At 44.0% G+C, this 21,785-nt stretch overlaps 1 protein-coding gene across 21 annotated transcripts in view; it reads right to left on the reverse strand.

The window, feature by feature from the left end:
- Positions 1 to 21,785, reverse strand: part of obscnb (obscurin, cytoskeletal calmodulin and titin-interacting RhoGEF b) — a 99,123-nt gene that overhangs the window by 55,540 nt on the left and 21,798 nt on the right. For 20 of the 21 annotated variants that reach the window (XM_090225426.1, XM_090225425.1, XM_090225424.1 and 17 more), the window contains exons 4-30: positions 21,204 to 21,464; positions 20,651 to 20,956; positions 20,162 to 20,428; positions 19,786 to 19,892; positions 19,387 to 19,555; positions 18,371 to 18,643; positions 17,903 to 18,181; positions 16,251 to 16,529; positions 15,330 to 15,605; positions 14,633 to 14,914; positions 13,771 to 14,046; positions 12,652 to 12,927; positions 11,997 to 12,272; positions 11,421 to 11,690; positions 11,057 to 11,329; positions 10,655 to 10,921; positions 10,171 to 10,440; positions 9,445 to 9,714; positions 5,320 to 5,589; positions 5,096 to 5,208; positions 4,844 to 4,997; positions 2,734 to 2,895; positions 2,493 to 2,597; positions 1,385 to 1,651; positions 855 to 1,124; positions 408 to 674; positions 40 to 306 (exon numbers count right to left, since the gene is read on the reverse strand). In XM_090225426.1, coding sequence (XP_090081552.1) covers positions 40 to 306; positions 408 to 674; positions 855 to 1,124; positions 1,385 to 1,651; positions 2,493 to 2,597; positions 2,734 to 2,895; positions 4,844 to 4,997; positions 5,096 to 5,208; positions 5,320 to 5,589; positions 9,445 to 9,714; positions 10,171 to 10,440; positions 10,655 to 10,921; positions 11,057 to 11,329; positions 11,421 to 11,690; positions 11,997 to 12,272; positions 12,652 to 12,927; positions 13,771 to 14,046; positions 14,633 to 14,914; positions 15,330 to 15,605; positions 16,251 to 16,529; positions 17,903 to 18,181; positions 18,371 to 18,643; positions 19,387 to 19,555; positions 19,786 to 19,892; positions 20,162 to 20,428; positions 20,651 to 20,956; positions 21,204 to 21,464 — 6,552 coding nt within the window. The remainder of the gene's footprint in view (positions 1 to 39; positions 307 to 407; positions 675 to 854; positions 1,125 to 1,384; positions 1,652 to 2,492; positions 2,598 to 2,733; positions 2,896 to 4,843; positions 4,998 to 5,095; positions 5,209 to 5,319; positions 5,590 to 9,444; positions 9,715 to 10,170; positions 10,441 to 10,654; positions 10,922 to 11,056; positions 11,330 to 11,420; positions 11,691 to 11,996; positions 12,273 to 12,651; positions 12,928 to 13,770; positions 14,047 to 14,632; positions 14,915 to 15,329; positions 15,606 to 16,250; positions 16,530 to 17,902; positions 18,182 to 18,370; positions 18,644 to 19,386; positions 19,556 to 19,785; positions 19,893 to 20,161; positions 20,429 to 20,650; positions 20,957 to 21,203; positions 21,465 to 21,785) is intronic. The other variant, XM_090225409.1, reaches the window with a different exon arrangement.

The following is a 21,785-nucleotide window of genomic DNA, read 5'->3' on the forward strand; positions in this document are numbered from 1 at the left end:
GTATTTTCACTTGGACCAAATTAGCTCATGAGTCTTTACCTTTGACTTTTAGGGTCACGCCCTCCTTGATTTCCCTGACCTTGAAGATGATGGTGCCCCCATCCTCAGGTGCCAGATTCTTGAGTGTGAGCGTGTGCACTTTGCCCACGTGTGTGATGGTGTTGACCTCGTTGGAGAAGAGTGCTTTTTCATTGAGTAGCCATTGCACCTCCTCATCAGTGTAGTTGATCTCACAAATGAACACTGCATCACTGTCCTCGTCCACCTCTGTGTCCACCAGGTGTTTGGTGATCTCCACTTTCCGAACTGCAATAACCCACAGCACACATCTCATTTGAACCATCAACGCTCAGCAAAGCAATCAGCATTGAAGTCAAATCAACACCAAAATCTGATACAAAACGTACCCTCTACAGTGAGAGTGGCTTTGGTCTCGGCAGCAGCCGACTGACAGCGGTAGTCCCCAGTGTCTTCCCCAGTCAGCTTCTGGATGGTCAGCTGAGCCCTCACAGCGTCCTGTTTCAGGCTGTACTTGTCTGAAGCACCCAGGAGGGTTTGCCCTTTGAACCAGCTCACCTCTTTGGGTGTGGCGGAGAACTTGCAGCTCAGAGTGGCTGAGCCCTTCTCCTTGACTGTCACATCTTTAATGGGCTCTACCACCTCAAGAGGACGCTCTGTAGTTGAGAGAATAAGAAGAACAAACAGCTCTGATCATAGGCAAGTCATATAGCATGCTCCTAACCCACTTTAATCTGGTTATGAAAACGTCATTTCAACCAGCTATACCCACTGAGAACATGGTAGTCTGACATAACCATTTGGTTCCACGCTCTGTGTATGAAGAAGCCTCTGACCTTTGACAGTAAGCTGGGCCACAGACTTGCTCTTGCCAGCCATGAACTGGACAGGTCCTGTCATGGAGGCCTTGGTCTTCTTGAAGGTGAGGCGGTGCATGGAGCCCTCCTTCTCCATCTCCACGTCAGCGCTCTCCTGCACGGCCACACCATTCAGGGTCCACTTGGGGGGCTTGACTGAGTCGATGTTGATCTCCACCTCGAAGAAGGCGGCAAAGGGCTCGGTCACTTCCACGGCACTTAGCTCCCGTACGACGCTGATGGCCTGCTCTAGAGGGACCACAGACACCGAGTGTTTAGGTCATACTTGAGGTAAAAATCACTCTTAATTGCACTCTTTAGGGATCTGTTAAGAGTGCTATTTCCATTCACTCATTGACTGGTAGTCCTGTGTCCTGAAGTGTTGATATGTGCTAAAAGAGATTCGGAAGTATATTTTGATAAAGCCACATCATACTTTATAAAAATACACTTCATAGAAAATTCTTACATGTTTACAATAGACACAGTCCTGGATTTTCTCCTGTTACCTTCCACAAGAAGTTTACAGGATGTTTTGTCGTCGATGGCGTCACAGGTGTAAGTATCCTCATCATCCGAGCCCACGTCGTTTATGGTGAGTTTGCGGTATATACCCTCGCTGCTGATCTCGTGCTTCTTGCTGGGCTTGATCTCCTTCTTGTTCTTGTACCACTTGACCTTGGCGCTGGCCCGGGACACTTGGCATTCCAAGAACCCACGGTGTGTATACAAGGCTAACTTATCCCTGAGCTTCTTCACAAACTGGACAGGGAGCTCTACAGTAACAATAACAACCGTATCAATACAAGGAAGCCATACTTAGCAGTACCAAAGAAACATATCAAAACACTACCACACATCAAAGCAGTAAGTAGCAACTAAACTAAGACAGGGAACAGAAAGTACTCAACAGGGGTCAGTACGCCAAAGAAAACAACTCCACATCTCCCTGTGCTATTCACATCCACAGGCTCTCCCAAGGAACAGTGATTTATCGTGTGCCTTCTTCCATCAACTCCAACATCCTGAGGGGCTCAGATAGCCACTGCATGGCCTTCTCATTCCTGGCCTGGTACAGAGGGATCGCCATGAACAACACGAGAGACAGTTCCCGAGGGTAGTCAGGTCACCCCAGGATCTAGGTTCTGTGGTTCAGGTTCCCCAGATGTATAGCAGCCATGCGTCAAAGAAAGACAGCACCATGGATTCCCAGGGAAACCACTACAAATCGTTAAGGATGTAGCACTCTGGCCGGGGATACAAAACACCAATAGTCCAGTCTAAAAGAGGCCAATGCAGTATCATCTCCACAGACGTTTGGCTGCTGAACCAAAATAAACCTCAGGGAAATAACTCTGAAGACACAGAGGACAGGCTGACCGGCTGAGCAATTGACTAACTGGATCAGTTGACATGATATTTTTCAGATTTGAGTTATGGATCGGGAACTGCATTCACCATTGGCATGTTTAATGAGTGCTTGTGAATTCGTTGAATTTGTTACATACCGTATGTTGTGATGTGCTGACCTGAACATGTTATTATATCCTATGTTGCTTACCATATCATGCCATAAATACCATGCTATAGGGAAAGCATGCTGGAAATAGACTTTACCTTTCACTGTCAGTTTGGCTGTTGAAGAAGCCTTTTCAGCTGTGAATTTAATCTCAGCAATGTCTTCTGGGGTCACCGACTTAAACAGCAGCACATAGATTTTACCTTTAATTGAAAGAAGGCAACTTATAAGAACAGTACCGAATGTTAAAACACTGAAATAGTACATTTGTGTTTCTCACAAATATGGACATCTAAACATGTATTTGGAAAGTATGGCAAATGTATGTATTCTCCTCACCCTCTTGTCTCATCTTGATGTTGTCACCGACTTTGAGTTTGGTGTCGCCTTTGAACCACTGGCAGTCCACTTCATCGTGAGAGATCTCACAGAAGAACGAAGCGCTCTCCTTCTCCATCACCTCCACGTCCTCAAGCCTCTTCACTATTTTAATGTCTCGGGCTGTGGAGCGAGGAGCACAAGAGACAATAAAAAGAGACATTAGAAAGTCTTCAGCGTATCTAATGCTGAATGGAGTATGGCCGTTCTTTTACATTGATTTTTAGCTATGTAGAGTGGGGTCTGAAATTATTCACACCCTTGATAAAGATGAGCAAAAATGACTGCATAAAATAAATAATTGAAATACTGTGCTATATTGGAGCTTGAAAAAAAATGGGGAAATTATATTATTTTATACTAATACAATTGCTCAGACAAAGAGATTTTGTTTAACAAGTAATATATATTTTTTGCAAAAAGTTAGAGGTCAAAATTATTGACATGTGTTTTCAATTCCTCACCTTGCAAGGATAACAGCACTGAGCCTTTTTATGAGTTGAAGAACACATTGGATTTGTATTTATTAGGGATCCCCATTAGCTGCCAAGGCAGCAGCTACTCTTCCTGGGGTCCAAACACATTAAGGCACTTATCACACATAAAACAAAAGATTAAATAGTACATCATATAACATTATTTCACCACTACATATCTACAATACAAAATGTATAATACCACCATACACCAATATTACAATATACTGTTGTAGGTACAGACACACGCGTGTGTGCGTATGCGTGTGTCTGTACCTGTGTGTGTGTCTCTTCACAGTCTCTGCTGTTGCATAAGGCGTATTTTTATCTGTTTTTTAAATCTGATTCTACTGCTTGCATCAGTTACCTGATGTGAAATAGAGTTCCATGTAGTCATTGCGTTATGTAGTAATGTGCACCTCCCATAGTCTGTTCTGGACTTGAGGATTGTGACGAGACCTTTGGTGACATGTCTTGGGGGGTATGCATGGGTGTCCGAGCTGCGTGTTAGTAGTTTAAACAGACAGCTCGGTGCATTCAGCTTGTCAACACTTCTTACAAAAACAAGTAGTGATGAAGTCAATCTCTCCTCCACTTTTGAGCCATGAGAGATTGACATGCATATTATTCAATGTTAGATCTCTGTGTACATCTCAGGTCCAGCAGTGCTGCCCTGTTCTGAGCCAATTGTAATTTTCCGAGGTCCCTCTGTGGCAGGTGCCAAGTGCGACAAAATTATGGCCTGTAGGACCTGCCTTGTTGATAGTGTTGATAAGAAGGCAGAGCAGTGCTTTATTATGGACAGACTTCTCCCCATCTAAGCTACTGCTGTATCAACATGTTTTGACCATGACAGTTTACAATCCAGGGTTACTCCAAGCAGTTTAGACACCTCAACTTGCGCAATTTCAGTCGCTGTAGTAGCTGACGTGTATAGTGTTGAGTCATCCGCATTCCTTAGACACACTAGTTTGTTCTTCTTTGTATTCAGTTTAGTCACATTATTTCTCAATTGTAAGGGATCGTAGACCATTCCTACGTACAGAATCGTTCTAGGTCCTTGATATCCTTTTTTTGTTGGAAGGATTCTGCATGGAGGAATATGTCTAAGATCCCTGTCAATGTATTCTCATGGAAACAATTTTGAACAAGCGTCCGTGCCGTTATCCTCGCAAGGTGAGGCATTGACAGTTATTGAAAAAAGGGGTGTCAATAATTTTAACCCCCACCTTTATGAGATTTGTTTTAATTCACTTGCTAAACAAAATACATTTCTCTAAGCAATTGTATTCGTATAAATTAATATAATTTCATTTTTTTGGAGCATACAATTAAATGATTTATTTCATACAGTCAATTTTGCTCATCTTTATCAAGTCTGTCAATAAGATCGGACCCCACCGTATCTGGTAAGAAGAAGGTCTGTTATTTCAATGTGTGACATGCACTATTTTTAACTACCTGTACAACAAAGCACTGTACAACTATCCTTGACAAGCCTATAGCATGATTCGATTTTATTACGCAATCAGTATCATTGGATTGCATAATATACAGTGTATTGTATCATATGAATAACATGCGGGGACTCATACCGTGAATAGTGAGTTTAGCTGATGTGTTGTCATCAGACGTTTGGCAGACGTATGTGCCCTCATCCTCTTGGGAACATTTGTGGATTAGCAGGCTGCGTGTGCGCCCCTGGGAGTGGATGCGAAAGTTCTTTCCTGGTTTCAGTTCCAAGTCACCCTAAGAAACAGTAAAAATTATTTAATTGTATGCACAATTATGCAAATAAAATTGCTGACAACTACAGTTCCATGATTTACTGGAATATGTTTTCTCACCTTGAACCACTTGACCTCAGCATTAGTTCTGGACACCTCACACTCAAGCGTAGCCTTCTCCTTCTCTGGGGCTTTGACATCCTCCATGGGTTTAGAGATCATAGCCGCAGGTTCTATAAAAACCCCAACACCAATAAGCACAACCTTCAAATAACAGCTGCCACCTCAATTAGCACTCAACTCGATGAATAGTTTACTGTTCGTCGAAAATGGATATAACCTACCTGTAACAATGAGTTTGGCAGAAGTTTTGACTCCCTCTGCTTGGAAAGCAATTGTTCCTGCGTCCTCCATCTTAATTTGGGATAGTGTGAGGGCGTGCTTCTTTCCCAGGGCCGTGATGCGGCAGTGTGACCCTGCCTTGAGCTTGACGCTGTCCCTGGTCCAGGAGCCCTCCACGTCAGCCTGGCTGAGCTCCACCTCAAGGGTCACTGTCTCCTTCTCATGGGCCTTGACCTCCGGCAGCAGGCCGTTCACCACCTCAATCTTCTTCACTGTGAAACACAGACAGAGGGAACGTTTAGGTGTGCTGGAATATGCATAGAATTCTAGGTTACACAGCATCATCAGTAAGTGTCCTGTACATCTCTTCTTGGCACTGAAACTGTAGATATAAATAGTCTGAGTATCTGGGTGGGGGTCAAATGTTCTATCAAACTACAAGGAATATTAGAGAATACTGTTATTATACTCAATAGGGGCTAGTTACTGTATACTGTACAGTGCCATCAAAGTATTCACGCCCCTTGACATTTTCCACATTTTGTTGTGGGATTAAAAGGGATTTAATTGTCCCTCTTTTGTCAACAATCTACTAAAATACTCTGTAATGTCAAAGTGGAATAAAAATTCTAAAATGTGTTTAACCGCCTGAGTCAATACATGTTAAAAAATCATGCATTTATAAAGCCCTTTTTTTACATCAGCAGATACCCAGTCTAAAACCCCAAAAAACAAGCAATGTAGATTTCCAGTAGAACCACAGTGGCAAGGAAAAACTCCCTAGAAAGGCAGGAACCTAGGAAGAAACCTAGAGAGGAAGCAGGTTCTAAGGGGTGACCAGTCCTCTTATGGCTGTGCCGGGTGGAGATTATAAGAGTACATGGTCATTAAGGCCAGATTGTTCTTCAAGATGTTCAAACGTTCATAGATGACCAGCAGGGTCAAACAATAATCACAGTGGTTGTAGAGGGTGCAACAGGTCAGCACCTCAGGAGTAAATGTCAGTTGGCTTTTCATAGCCGAGCATTCAGAGGTCGAGAGAGCAGGTGCAGTAGAGAGGGAGGGAGAGCTAGAGAGAGGGAGAGAGAGGGACGAAAAAGGGGAGCACGTCTGTTGAACAGGTCAGGGTTCAATAGCCACAGGCAGAACAGTTGAAAGGGGAGCAGCGGCATGACAATGTAGCACGTCCGGTGCTGTTAGAATCACCTTTGGTAGTTGTTACATGTGAGTCTTTCTGGGTAAGTCTCTAAGAGCGTTCACACTGTATAAATGACAGGTGAACCAGGGGGGCCTCAGCTACCCCGAATGAGACGTTAGCTCCTCTAAATGCAACAAAAGTCAGACTTTGGGTGGGGTCTCTAAATAATGCTAATTCTCAATCAGGAACAACGATTACCAGCTGCCTCTGATTGAGAACCATACCAGGCCAAACACAGAAATACCAACTCATAGAAAAACAAACATAGACAACCCACCCAACTCACGCCCTGACCATACTAAAACAAAGACATAACAAAAGAACTAAGGTCAGAACGTGACAGTCATAAATGTAAGGAAAGAAAGGTTGTGTTTTATGTCACACGATGTCACGCCCTGACCATAGAGAGCCTTTTATTCTCTATGTTGGATAGGTCGGGGTGTGACTAGGGTGGGTTATCTAGGTTATTATATGTCTATGTTGGCCTGGTATGGTTCCCAATCAGAGGCAGCAGTTTATCGTTGTCTCTGATTGGGGATCATATTTAGGCAGCCTTTTCCCACTGGGTTTTTGTGGGATCTTGTTTGTGTGTAGTTGCCAGTGTGCACTGCATTTGACTTCACATTTCGTTTTGGTTCTGTATTGTTTTGGTGAGTTTCTTTAATTAAACATGTGGAACTCTATGCACGCTGCGCCTTGGTCCGTTAATTCTACAAACGACCGTGACGCACGATCTGTGAAGACTCCAAGCATTAACTCATGAATTATGGACAACTCGTGAACTAGCGTGTAAAACATGTTTTGATTCAACTTATGTATTATATTGAATGTAGGCTACCTGTTCTGCGTGTGGTCATGTGTTTAAAATTGTGTTGGCTGAGAGGGTAGGCTACAGGCTGTGGTGTAGGCCTAGTGGAGGGTAAACGCAAGTAAACACCGTTTACCCTTTAAAAAAAATGTAATGCATTAAAAGCATAGGGAGAGTGACTTTTTTCACCGCGACCGGCAATCAGAGTTTACTCACCTATAATAAAAAATGTAAAAATTACACCACGTCACTTTCTAATGGTAGGCGTATTTGAAGTGTATGGTATGACACATTGTAGCCTAGCCTAGTAAATTGGCAGTGTGTCAGGGTGTTTTTTTCACCGAGACAGTTTCAGACCCATTTCAGGTGTCCCGAATTTCCCCCCCCCCACCAATGTCATGGTGTAATTCACACTCTGGTTCCACACCTGGATTGTGCAACATTTGGCCATTATTCTTGTCAAATTTCTTCAAGCTCTGTCAAATTGGTCGTAGACAACCATTTTCAGGTCTTTCAAGAAGATTTAAATCAAACCGTTAACTCGGCCACTCAGGAACATTCTCTGTCTTCTTGGTAAGCAACTCCAGTTTAGGCCTTGTGCCCTGCTGAAAGGTGAAATCATCTCCTAGTGTCTGGTGGAAAGCAGACTCAACCAGGTTATCTAGGATTTTGCCTGTGGTTAGCTCAATTCTGTTTATTTTTCATACTGAAACTCCCCAGTCCTTAATGATTACAAGCACATGATGCAGCTACCACTATGCTTGAAAATATGGAGAGTGGTACTCAGTAATGTGATGTGCTGGATTTTACCCAAACATTACACTTTCTAAGTTTACTGCTTTGCCACAATATTTGCATTATTACTATAGTGCCTTGTTGCAAACACGATGCATTTTTTTGAATATTTTTATTCTGTACAGGCTTCCTTCTTTTTACTCTGTCAATTAGGTTAGTATTGTGGAGTAACTACAATGTTGATCCATCCTCAGTTTTTTTTCTATCACAGTTACTGGCCTAATGGTGAAATCCCTGAGCGGTTTCCTTCCTCTCCGGTAACTGAGTTAGGAAGGAGGGCTGTATCTTTGTCGTGATTGGGTGTATAATAATGGGTGTATAATAATAATAACTTTACCACGCTCAGATGGATATATTCAATGTCTGCTTTTTTAAATTTTACACATCTACCAATAGGTGACCTTTACGAAGGATTGTAAAATCTCGCTGGTCTTTGTGGTCTTTGTGGTTGAATCTGTGTTTGAAATTCACTGTTTGACTGAGGGACCATACATATGTGTGAGCTAGAAATGTAGTCATTCAAAAATCAAACCTGTTACGGCTAGACGTTCCGCTGGAAGCCATAGGAACTGCAACCAGGCGCCTCATAAATCTAGTTTCCCATAGAAAACCAATAGAAACATTCCTGGATGGTTTGATCTCGGGGTTTCGCCTGCCAAATACGTTCTGTTATACTCAGACATTATTTTAACAGTTTTGAAACTTTAGAGTGTTTTCTATCCAAATCTATTGCATATCCTAGCTTCTGGGCCTGAGTAGCAGGCAGTTTACTTTGGGCACGCTTTTCCTCCGGACGTGAAAATACTGCCCCCTATTCTAAAGTGGTTTTAAACACTTATATTTAACTTGGCAAGTCAGTTAAGAACAAATTCTTATTGTCAATGACAGTCTAGGAACAGTGGGTTAACTGCCTGTTCAGGGGCAGAGGTTTGAGGGGTTTGAACTTGCAACCTTCCGGTTTCTAGTCCAACGCTCTAACCACTAGGCTACCCTGCCGCCCACATAGTGAGTCCATGCAACTTATGTGACTTTTTAAGCAAATTTTTACTTATTTAGGCTTACCATAACAAAGGGGTTGAATACTTATTGACTCAAGACATTTCAGCTTTTAATGTTTAATTAATTTTTAATTAATTTGTCAATTTATATATATATTACATTACAGGTTATTGTGTGTAGGCCAGTGACCAAAATCTAATACATTTAAAATGCAGGCTGTAACACAATAAAATGTAAAAAAAGTCAAGGGGTGTGAATAGTTTCTGTAGATACTCTACATAACCAAAAAACTACCGCAGCTGTAAATAGGACACCATTCTTACTTACCATCCACTGTGAGTTTGGCCTGGGTCTTGTCGTCCAGGGTCTCACAGGAGTAGTAACCACGGTCTGCCGTAGTCACACTCTTAAAGACCAGGGTCTGCTTGGCTCCGTCCACCCTGATCTCCATGTTGCCTCCAGGCTGTAGCACCACGCTGTTCTTCATCCACCTGACCTCTTTAGAGGGCTTACTCAGCTCTACCTCCAGCTTCACCTCCTTCTGTTCCTCCACCGCCATCACATTCTCCAGCTTCTTCTTGAACATCACCGGCTCCACTGCCAGGGCACAAAGAAAACACAGATATTAGAATTCCTTTCCGAAAACTGTAGCCCTTCTAAGCAAAATTGCCAGGTAAGTGTTAAAGCTGCAATATGTAACTTTTGGGCAACCTGACCAAATTCACATAGAAATGTGCATTATAGATGTCATTCTCATTGAAAGCAAGTCCAAGAAGCAGTACATCTGTTCCGTTTCTATGCTTCTCGCTCTTAAGTTTAGCTTTTGCATCTTTTACTTCTGGTTTTGTACACCAGCTTCAAACAGTTGAAAATACTACATTTTTGGTTATGGAAAAGATATTTCACAGTGGTTTAGATGGTAAAATGATTCTCTACACTATACTTGCTCTTTTGGTCACAAAAAACTGAAATTCGGCAAACTATTCGAATTTTAGCAAACAGGAGTTATTTCTCCATAGTGCAACTTTAAAGCAAATGGAGGTTGGTTCTTACGTTGCACTTGGAGGGTAGCACTGCAGGTTTTGCCCTCTGCATCAATGCTGATCTCTTGAGCATCATCCTGACTGACTGAGGTGACGGTGAGGGAGTGGCTGGTGCCCCCATGCTCAATCTTATATTTGGGCCCAGCAGTGATGGGCACGTTGTTGCAGAACCATTTCACGTTGACATCAGCTGGGGTGACACTACACTTGAAGATGGCCTCCTTCCCCTCCACAGCAGCGACGTTGCTCAGCTTGGAAGTCAGCTTCACCAGTCTGGGTGCTGAAAAGGACAGAAAATAATAGATTACTTGGAGACATAATTAGACTCAGGAACACAGAAAATGTGTTAATATGGAAATGAATGGCTTAACATCTAGTGCGTTTGACTGTATGTCTGTAACTACTGTATGCTGTATCTTGTATATGTCTGTAACTACATCTTGTAGTAGTCAGTGACCAAGTTGTAAATCTAATGAAAACAAAGCCTCAGCTACCTTTGGTGGAGACCTTGGCGGAGGTCTTATCATCTTTGCATTCACAGCTGTATTCTCCCTCATCCTCTTTTGCCATTCCTGTCACAGTAAGGACCCGCTTGGGACCATCAGTGCTGACACAGAACCTGCCGCCGGGTTTGACCTCACAGCTGTTGTGGCGCCAGAGCACGTCCCCTAAGGCTCGGTTCATTTCACAGGTCAGTGTCAGTGTACCACCCAGCTCTGTGGCTACAGGCTGCAACTGCACCACAAACTTCAGCGGTGAGTCTGAAGAGAAACATGGCCAGCATTTCAATAGCTAAATGGAATATATATGATCTTCATAGGTATTGACTATGCTCACAGAAACATACAACACTAGCCCGTCAATCATTTGTTCTGACGAATGAAAAGCAAACTAACCTTTGACTTGAACTTTGAACTCAAGCTTGTCGTCAGCAGTGTGGCAAGAGTAGGTGCCACTGTCTTTGACTTCAGTGGACTTCACAATCAGGGTATGAGAATGTCCCTCTCTCTTCATGTCATACTTAGAGCTCTCCTTCAACTCCACACCGTCCCTGAACCACTTAACGCTGGCACTCTCCGAAGTCAACTCAGTGGTCAAAACAATCTTCTCACTTGCTTGAACACTGCATGCACTCTTCACTGCAGTTTTTTTAAACTTGGCAGAGGATTCTAGAAACAAAAGAGAAAACTTGTTAGTATAGAGGTGATAGCAAAGAGATTTTGGTACAACAAATATTGTTGAAAGTCAATGACATCCTACCTGCCACCTCTATCTTGAAGGCCAACTTCTCCGCTCCAACCTCACAGGTGTACTCTCCAGCATCCTTCTTCTCCACCTTCTCTATCACCAGCTGACGAGTCTTGCCCTTTGTCTCCAAGGAGACTGTCTTACTGGAAGTCAGCAGCTTGCCATCCTTGTACCATTTCACCTCTGTCTCGGTATCAGACACCTCACAGCTCAGAGTGGCTTTCTGGGAGAGAGTAGCTTTCACCTCCTTCTGTACAGACTCCTTGTTGGAGAAGGTAGTCTCTGAAGGAGAAATCATGAAATGGCACAGTAATATTAGAAACACTTCATTTAGGGTAGAACACAAAAAATACAGGATGAATATCTCTACATGGGATATACATGGGACTGGGAGTCAATAACCAGCAATTCAAATATAGTTTTAGATAGACACAAATATGCAACCCGAGAGACAGAAATCTACAACAAAAACAGACATTCAGAGAACATCGGCTTTTGTATATAACATTTTTTTGGGGGGGGGCATTCAGCATCCAAAGCCTTGAGAGAGATATCAATATAGACAACCAGCTTTCATATCATCCATACCTGCCACCTGTATCCTGAAGGCCAGTTTCTCTGCTCCAACCTCACAGGTGTACTCTCCAGCATCCTTCTTCTCCACCTTCTCTATCACCAGCTGACGAGTCTTGCCCTTAGTTTCCATCTGGACGGTCTTACTGGAAGTCAGCAGCTTGCCATCCTTGTACCATTTCACCTCTGTCTTGGTATCAGACACCTCACAGCTCAGAGTGGCTTTCTGGGAGAGAGTAGCTTTCACCTCCTTCTGTACAGACTCCTTGTTGTTGAAGGCTGCCTGGACCTCTGAATGGGGATCAATTAAGGGTATGGTAAAATCAGAAACCCCCAATTCAGGGTAAAACAATCCCCACCCCAAATCAGAAACCATTAACATAATCTTGTACGTGACAGACAAAGGAGACATCAAGTGGTATTGCCAGAGTAAGTTAAAAATCAGCATTTCTCAAGCATTATGAGACAAAGACATTTCAACCAACAAAAGCAGACAAATCTTATATCAACATGAACAAAACAATCATAATAGACAACGGTATAACATCCCTTTGCTTGGGAGAAAACACACGGTGACAATGTAGAACACACACGGTATATTCACAACCATTCACCCACCAAAACCTTGAGAGAAACATCAATAGACAGCCAGCTCTCATATTGTCCCTACCTGCCACCTGTATCTTAAAGGCCACTTTCTCTGCTCCAACCTCACAGGTGTACTCGCCAGCATCCTTCTTCTCCACAATGTCCAACACCAGCTGACGAGTCTTGTCCTTTGTCTCCATGTGGACTGTCTTGCTGGTTGTCAGCAGCTTGCCGCCCTTGTACCATTTCACCTCCGTCTTGGTGTCGGACACCTCACAGCTCAGAGTGGCTTTCTGGGAGAGAGTAGCTTTCACCTCCTTCTGTACAGACTCCTTGTTGGAGAAAGCCGCTTGAGTTTCTGAGAAAACAATCATGGAGATGCATGGCAGTACCAGAAACATTAAATTCAAGGTCAAATAATCCCAACAACCAAACCAGATACCATGTCTTACACACAACAGACCCGGGGGACATAAAGAGATACAATTGCGAGATAAATTAACCATCTGCATTTCTAAAGCGGAAGACAATGAAGCAAAAAATACATTTCAAGACAATCAAACAACACAACAGTATAAGATCTCTTTTCTTTAGGGAAAACATTTATAGGCAATGTAGAGAACACATACACTGAGTGTACAAAACATTAGGAACACCTTCCTAATATTGAGTTGCACCCACTTTTGCCCTCAGAACAGCCTCAATGCGTTCCATAGGGATGCTGGCCCATTGTTGACTCCAAGGCTTCCCACAGTTGTGTCAAGTCGGCTGGATGTCCTTTGGGTGGTGGACCATTCTTGATACCCACAGGAAACTGTTGAGCGTGAAAAACCCAGCAGCATTGCAGTTCTTGATACACTTAAACCGGTGCGTCTGGCACCTACCACCATACCCCAATCAAAGGCACTTAAATATTTTGTCTTGTCCATTCAACCGCTGAATGGCACACATACACAATCCATGTCTCAGTTGTCTCAAGGCTTAGAAATCCTTCTTTAACATGTCCCCTCCCCTTCATCGACACTGATTGAAGTGACGTCAATAAGGGATCATAGCGTTCACCTGGATTCACCTGGTCAGTCTACGTCATGGAACGAGCAGGTGTTCCTAATGCTTTGTACACTCAGTGTATATTGACAACTATTTAGCCTCCAAAGCCTTCTGGGAAACAATAATAGACAGCGGCTTTAAATGTCCTTACCTGCCGTCTGAATCCTGAAGGCCAGTTTCTCTGCTCCAACCTCACATGTGTACTCTCCAGCATCCTTCTTCTCCACCTTCTCTATCACCAGCTGACGAGTCTTGCCATTAGTTTCCATGTGGACTGTCTCACTGGAAGTCAGCAGCTTGCCATCCTTGTACCATTTCACCTCTGTCTTGGTATCAGACACCTCACAGCTCAGAGTGGCTTTCTGGGAGAGAGTAGCTTTCACCTCCTTCTGTACAGACTCCTTGTTATAGAAGGCAGCCTGAGTTTCTGAAGGAGGAACCATTGAAGGATATGATGGAAATTAAAAACCTTCCACTCAATATAACATCAAAACAGGAACCATATCTGTAGACTGGACAAATACGGGAGGTATTGGACATTGAGCCGCCTTCCAAAGTCAACCATTGGAAATTCAAATGTTTTATGGAGACGGACACACACACACACACACCAGAACAACAAACAAGGAAACAGAGCACTCAGATATCCCCATGAGCAACATCAGTCAAACAAGACACACTATTAAAAGGACATTGTTGTGAGGAATCAAAACAACCAATTAAAAAACTCCCCAAACCTTTCTGTTTGTAAGATAGAACTTACAAATTCTATGGTCCCAATTACACTTTGAAAATAACAAAATAGCTGTAAGTTTGTAAGATAAAAACAGAACTGAAAATGTAACTGTGTGTGCCCCATAACATCTCCTCAGACCTAGGTGCTGTAAATCTCTTCTTGAAATAAGAATAATACAACTTGAATTCGTAGGACAGACAAATGGGCAACCATTCCAGCAACCAAAGCCTAAATGGCATCACAGAGGGCATGAAACTAAAAAAGAACTCCTCCTTACCTCCAGTCACGTGTATCTTGTAGGCCAGCTTTTCTGTTCCCACCTCACAGGTGTACTCTCCAGCATCCTTCTTCTCCACCTTCTCTATCACCAGCTGACGAGTCTTGCCCTTTGTCTCCATGGAGACGGTCTTACTGGAAGTCAGCAGCTTGCCATCCTTGTACCATTTCACCTCTGCCTTGGTATCAGACACCTCACAGCTCAGAGTGGCTTTCTGGGAGAGAGTAGCTTTCACCTCTTTCTGTACAGAGTCCTTGTTGGTGAAGGCAGACTGTTGTGCTTCTGATGGAACAATCATTGAGGGGCAAAATGGCAGAAATGTTTAATTTGGGGTCAAACAGTATCAACACCAAACACAGGACACATCCCTTACTGTCCTGTACAGACCATGGGGACAATGAACTACAGAACATACACCAGGAGTCAACAATTCTAACATGATACGGAGACAAACAAACTATGCAACAAGCATGGAAACAGACTTTTTCAGACATAATATAAGCTAGAGCAACGACACAAATTGCAGGAGACATCAACTTGGGAAGACAACTCAACAAATGAAAGAACCTTTGTCAAACACAAGTTGTATTGGATAAATATCTGTAGGACAGGCATTTGGACAACCATCCCTCCCATTATAAGCTCTATAGCAGACGATAGACGGACAGTAAATCCAATAGTTGCAAAACATCCATACCTGCCACCTGAATCTTATAGACCAGTTTCTCCACTCCAACCTCACAGGTGTACTCTCCAGCATCCTTCTTCTCCACCTTCTCTATCACCAGCTGACGAGTCTTGCCCTTTGTCTCCATCTGGACTGTCTTACTGGAAGTCAGCAGCTTGCCATCCTTGTACCATTTCACCTCTGTCTTGGTATCAGACACCTCACAGCTCAGAGTGGCTTTCTGGGAGAGAGTAGCTTTCACCTCCTTCTGTACAGACTCTTTGTTGGTGAAGACAGCCTGGGCTTCTGTAAATCAACCATTAGCAATTCAAATATAGAATGGGAATAGACACACAGCCCCAAAAGGGACAGAGACCAGTGAGACGTCCCAATAAGCAACAATAGCAAGTCAGAAGTCAAAACAACCAGAGCCATATCAAGCAAAGAAACAACCTTGATGCGCCAAATACAGGTGTAGGATTTTTGCCAGTTTGCTACAGCAGGAAGATAATCCTGCAGCAACAGTAAATGGGAATTGTTTGTAGGGGTTGCTACATTTTTCGTAAGGCAAAATCAAGTCTGAAATGTCAAAGAGGAAATTTCAAACTTTAAAAGCATTTTTAAAATTCAAATACACTACAAGTTTCACATTTCCTGTATTGCAGTAAAGTTGTCCTGCAACAGGGTGATCAAATTAAGATCATACCACCTTGTCTGGTAGAATCAACTAATCCTAAAATTGCAATTTTAACACTACGGCAACAACAAAATAGGCATTGGTTTCTGACTGAGACTAAATCTAAATGTAATTTAACAGTACATTTGCCAAAGCTTCCCAGAAGAGAGATAAATATAAAACAGTTATATTTTCCTAAGATAAACATGTCAAATGTGCATATCAGACAACCATTCCAGCAAAAGCAGACCAGACAGCGAGTAGATCCTCCTTACCTGTCACCTGAATCTTATAGACCAGTTTCTCCACTCCAACCTCACAGGTGTACTCTCCAGCATCCTTCTTCTCCGCCTTCTCTATCACCAGCTGACGAGTCTTGCCCTTTGTCTCCATGTGGACTGTCTTACTGGAAGTCAGCAGCTTGCCATCCTTGTACCATTTCACCTCTGTCTCGGTATCAGACACCTCACAGCTCAGAGTGGCTTTCTGGGAGAGAGTAGCTTTCACCTCCTTCTGTACAGACTCCTTGTTGGTGAAAGCAGACTGTTGGGTTTCTAAGGGAACAATCATGGAGGGGCAAAGTTGCATCACAAGGGTTTAAACACTAAAAGCATGATATTTCGACTCTGGACATTTGTCTCTCTCTTTCTCTCCCTTCCCGGAGGACCTGAGCCCTAGGACCATGCCTCAGGACTACCTGACCTGATGACTCCTGGCAGTCCCATTACCCAGTCCACCTGGTCGTGCTGCTGATCCAGTTTCTGCTGTTTTGCTTGTGGCTATGGCACCCTGACCTGTTCACCAGACATGCTACCTTGTTGTGCTGCTGCTCCAGTTTCAACTGTTGAGTCTGCAGCCTTTGAACCCTGACCTGTTCACCGGATGTGCTACCTTGTCCCAGACCTGCTGTTTTTTTTACACTCTCTCTCCCTCTCCCTCTCTCCCTTCCTGTATACCACATCTGCTGTCTCAACCTCTGAATGCTCGGCTATGAAAAGCCACCTGACATTTACTCCTGAGGTGCTGACATGTTGCACACTCCACAACAGCTGTGATTAATATTTGACCCTGCTGGTCACCTATGAACGTTTGAACAACTTGAAGAACGATCTGGGCTTAGTGGCCATGTACTCTTATAATCTGCACATGGTACAGCCAGAAGTGGACTGGCCACCCCTCAGAGCCTGCTTCCTCTCTAAGTTTCTTCCTAGGTTCTTGCCTTTCTAGGGAATTTTTCCTAGCCACTGTGCTTCTACATCTGCATTGCTTGATGGTTGGGGATTTATGCTGGGTTTCTGTATAAGCACTTTGTGACATCTGCTGATGTAAAAAGGGCTTTATAAATACATTTGATTGATTGACATGGGTAGCATTGACTGATAGTTAAGCATGTCAACCACCTATAACTCTAATATTGCAGAGACAGAGACAGCGCACCATTGAAGTGTCCTGAGAAGCCATGAAATTCACCCAATGAAACAACTTCGAAGCCCAAATCTACAAACCATGATCAATCTGATAGACTCACCGATTTCATTCTCAATTATAACATTTTTATTTTATTTAAGTCAGTTAAGAAGTCAGTTAAGAACAAATTCTTATTTTCAATGACGGCCTGGGAACAGTGGGTTAACTGCCTGTTCAGGGGCAGAACGACAGATTTGTACCTTGTCAGCTCGGGGGTTTGAACTCACAACCTTCCGGTTACTAGTCCAACGCTCTAACCACTAGGCTACCCTGCCGCCCCAACATATTGAAACTAACAAAACAACCATACATTTCTAAGATAACGAGCAGAGCGGAAGCAATTCAAATGTACATTTTCCAAACCATCTCCAAGGACTGAGAGGGATTTGAACGACTGGCACATGAACAACCACTCCAGCAACCTTTGTCAAAAGCAGACAATAGATAGTCAGAATATTACCTGAAACATGTATTTTAAAGACCAGCTTCTCTGCTCTAGCCTCACAGGTGTATTCTCCAGCATCCTTCTTCTCAATTTTGTCTACTACCAACAGACGACTCCTGCCCTTTGTCTCCGTGGAGACTGTCTCAGTGGAAGTCAGCAGCTTGCCGTCCTTGTACCATTTCACCTCAGTCTTTGGGTCGGACACTTCACAGCTCAGAGTGGCTTTCTGGGAGAGAGTAGCTTTCACCTCCTTCTGTACAGACTCCTTGTTGTAGAAGACTGCCTGTTGGGCTTCTGTGGAAACAATCATAGAATGGCACAGTAAAATCAGAAACCTTTATTTTAGAGTTGAGCACTAAAAACAGGAACAATATTTGCATAGGCAGTCTGGGATTCTGAAGGTTTGCCTAGGTTATTAAACAAACTGAAATACAATGATACTATTGGTCCAGTGTGCTCGACAGACATTTCCTTCTCTCTTACCTTTGATCTTGACCTGGAATGTGACTTTGTCCTCGACTGTCTCGCAGGAGTAGTGTCCCTCGTCACTCTTCTTGGCATTCTTGATGACCAGTCTCCTCTGTGTCCCTTTGGAGACGACGGTGGTTCTTTGGTCCTCAGTGACCAGTGTCTGATCCTTCCTCCACACCACCACCGCGCTTGCAGACGACACCTCGCAGTTCAACTCCAGGTCCCCGCTGAGGGCAGGCGCCACCTCCATGGGACCCCTGGGCTTGTTCAGGAACTTGGCTTCATCTGGAAGAGAAACAGGGATGGGATTTGTCATCAAGAACAAACACTTGAATTGTCCACTTTTTTTCTTTCATAGAAATGTGGCAGCAATCCATTGACACCTTAAGGTTATAATTAAATGTTAACAAAGAACCATATGGAATTGAATATTTAAATAATAAACGCAATGACAGATTTTATCTGTGATGAGTTATTCACTTTTTCAAATACTGGATTATTCTATTATAACCAAACAGTTACATTTCATACACCATCATATGATAGGTGGGTGTCTGCCTGCGCGTGGTTGGAGGATGGGGGACGGTACCAGTGACACATTGGACTTTATTACAGGATGACAGAGAGCTCTTTTCCATGCTAGACGGCTCACTACCACCTGGTGTTAGCTGTCACAGCCCAGTCTGTCCCTGTGTGTCACGTGGCGTGAGAGGGGCTTTCTGTCGGCAATGTAGGTTAGAGGTTGCATTTGACACACTGTCACTTTAAGACTCGGGGTCTGACTAACCCACTGGATTTAGATTTTTAAAACATTTCAAAATTAAAAACGATGTTCAGTGAAAGTATACAGCATTTTGCTATTCCTGCAACTCTAATAAAAGGATATGGGGATCTGAGGTACCAGGTTTCCACTTCCCACAGGGTGCATACATGTGCCCATTGGAGTGCTTTCTTCTTTCTAGCGTGACAGATTACTACAGGAGTTGAGGTGAATCTTTTTTCTTGATCTTTCGACTGTCCTGTTGTACCTTTTAGAGAAAGCTGCAGGGACATTCGGTCTTCGTTTAAGACACACTCATAGATGCCCGTGTCCTCTCCGGTGACGTTGTGCACCATCAGGATCCTCTTGCGGTCGGTGCTTATGCACTCATACTTCTTGCCCACCTTCAGCTCCCGTCCATTCTTCATCCAGACCACCTACAGAGTTAAAGGGAACGTTCAAAATTCGGCGGAACACACAACCCACATAAGAGTCAGCCCAACCCATTCATTAACACAGTGAATTGAATCGGAACAATTCTAAAGAGTTACGTTATTTTGGTATTTATTACACTACCCCTTTTACGTTTCATAACCCTAACAGACCAATAAAGCATGACTTTGTTCATTCTTTCATTCAGTCATCTGGACTTTTCCCCACTACACACCTGAGCATCATAATCGGACACCTCTGTGGTCAGCTGGGCGGAGGACTGGGCGCTGCAGGTCACCACCTCGGTGTGAGCGGACTTACTGGTGAACCGGACAGCTGGAGCTACAAATAGAGGTTTCACCTGTAGCTGTTGTTTGTGGAAAAATCCCATGGAACGATGAGGACTGTCTACCAACATAAATCACCTGAGGAACTGAAGTTACCTGAACCTGAGGTTCCTAACTGCTTATATAGCATGAATACAAAAGGACTCATAAAGACACTGCATATAGAGCCTCTATACAGGCAAGTCTAATCATCAATCTAATGAAGACCTGCACATTCAACCCACAGATCTTATTCTTGGCATTGCTCTCTATTCCAGTGCTTACCCTTCACGTGGAGTATACAAGAGCTCTCGGAGCCACCGCCCACAAATTTGACCGCGGCTCCATTCATCTCCATCGAGACGGTTCGGATCGTCAGCGTATGTGTGGTCTTTTGGCGTGTGATGAGGTAGTCAGCCCCACTCCGCAGGAGGCGGCCGTTGATAGACCAGGAGCCAGAGCACACGGCAGACAGGTCCACGGAGAGGGAGGCCTCCTCGCCTGAGATGGCTGTGCTGTTCATCAGGCCTGTCTTCACCTCTGCAGAGGGCTCTGGAAGAAAGGGTGAAATAAACCACGTCAATATGCTTCATTCAAAAGCAGCGTGCTGGAGTTTTACTTTAAGTGATCAACTCTGGAGAGGGCGTGGTTTATAGGACGTATTGTCTCACCGCTAGGGGTTTAGAGTTGATTATTCTTGTTGTTAAGCCAGAGACAGAGAGAAAGAAATTACACATGGGGGAGTAATGATAATGAGATGTTTCTCTGTCTCACCGAGGTAGAAGGTCCCAGGCACCTCCACATACTGGCTCTGGCCGTAGTCGTTGACTGCGGAGATGCGGAACTGGTAGCTGGCCTCCTCTGTGATATTCTGGATCGTGATCTCAGTAAAGGGGCTGACTTCCATGCCGTTGCACCTCTGCCAGGTCTGGGCACCCACCTTCCTCCTCTCTACCATGTACCCTTTGATGGGCACGGGGCGGTCACTGTCTGGGGGGGACCAGTGGAGGGTGATGGACGAGTCGGTCTTGTTACGCACCACCACGTCGATAGGGGGATCTGGAGGGTGCTTTCTGGCAGCTGCGGAGGGAGGTGTAGTTCGATTAGGCTCATGATACATCCTGAGACAATTCTAAGTGACATGATGTATCTGCAGATGGACATAACATAAGAGTTAACCTGTGTGATGGGATTATTCAAACGTGTGTTCTAATTGAGGATTCCCTTATTTAGTGTCGTGATAGGAAAAGGGCTTTGAGTCTGTTTTTTTTTGGGAGGGGGGGTTGAGTCTGTGTTCTACGCAAGTAGGTCTATGTCTGTAGCTCACCCGCGACTGAGAATCGTGTGGAGGTCTTGCAGTCTCCAGCCACAAAAGCCACCTCTCCTGAGTCGTCGGCCTGGCAGTGGCTGATGGTTAGCGTGTACTGTCTGAGGCTGCACGCAATGGATATCCGTGTGTCCGGCTTCAGGCGCTCGCCGTTGCGCGTCCAGTAGGCGTCAGAACAGGGGTGCTCCAGCTCCACGCAGAAGATCACTGTATCACTCACCGACACTACAGTCCTCCTGGGAAGCTTCTTAGTGATGTTCCCTGGAAGTGACAAGCACAGGGGTCACCAAAGGGCAGGTGTAGTGTGGTCTACAACGCTGCAGCACTAGCACTGTGCAAACTAAATACCAAGGTTATTGTCCCCTGGGGAGGTCATAAATGAAATTGGAAACCCCCTTTGCGCCGTTAAATGTTTTGACAGCATTTTCACAGTATCGTTTGACAGTAATATGCAGTAATGCCTATTACATGACGAAACTGCACAACATGTCATTGTAAACTAAAGCAATGTTAACTTCTGTCTTACATGTTTCCCATCAAAGTATATGTAGGGACAATCTCAATGTTGATGATGTTGCCTTA

The sequence above is a fragment of the Oncorhynchus mykiss genome, chromosome 28 (genome assembly GCF_057628025.1).
Source record: "Oncorhynchus mykiss isolate SJ-2025 chromosome 28, ASM5762802v1, whole genome shotgun sequence".
NCBI lineage: Eukaryota > Metazoa > Chordata > Actinopteri > Salmoniformes > Salmonidae > Oncorhynchus > Oncorhynchus mykiss.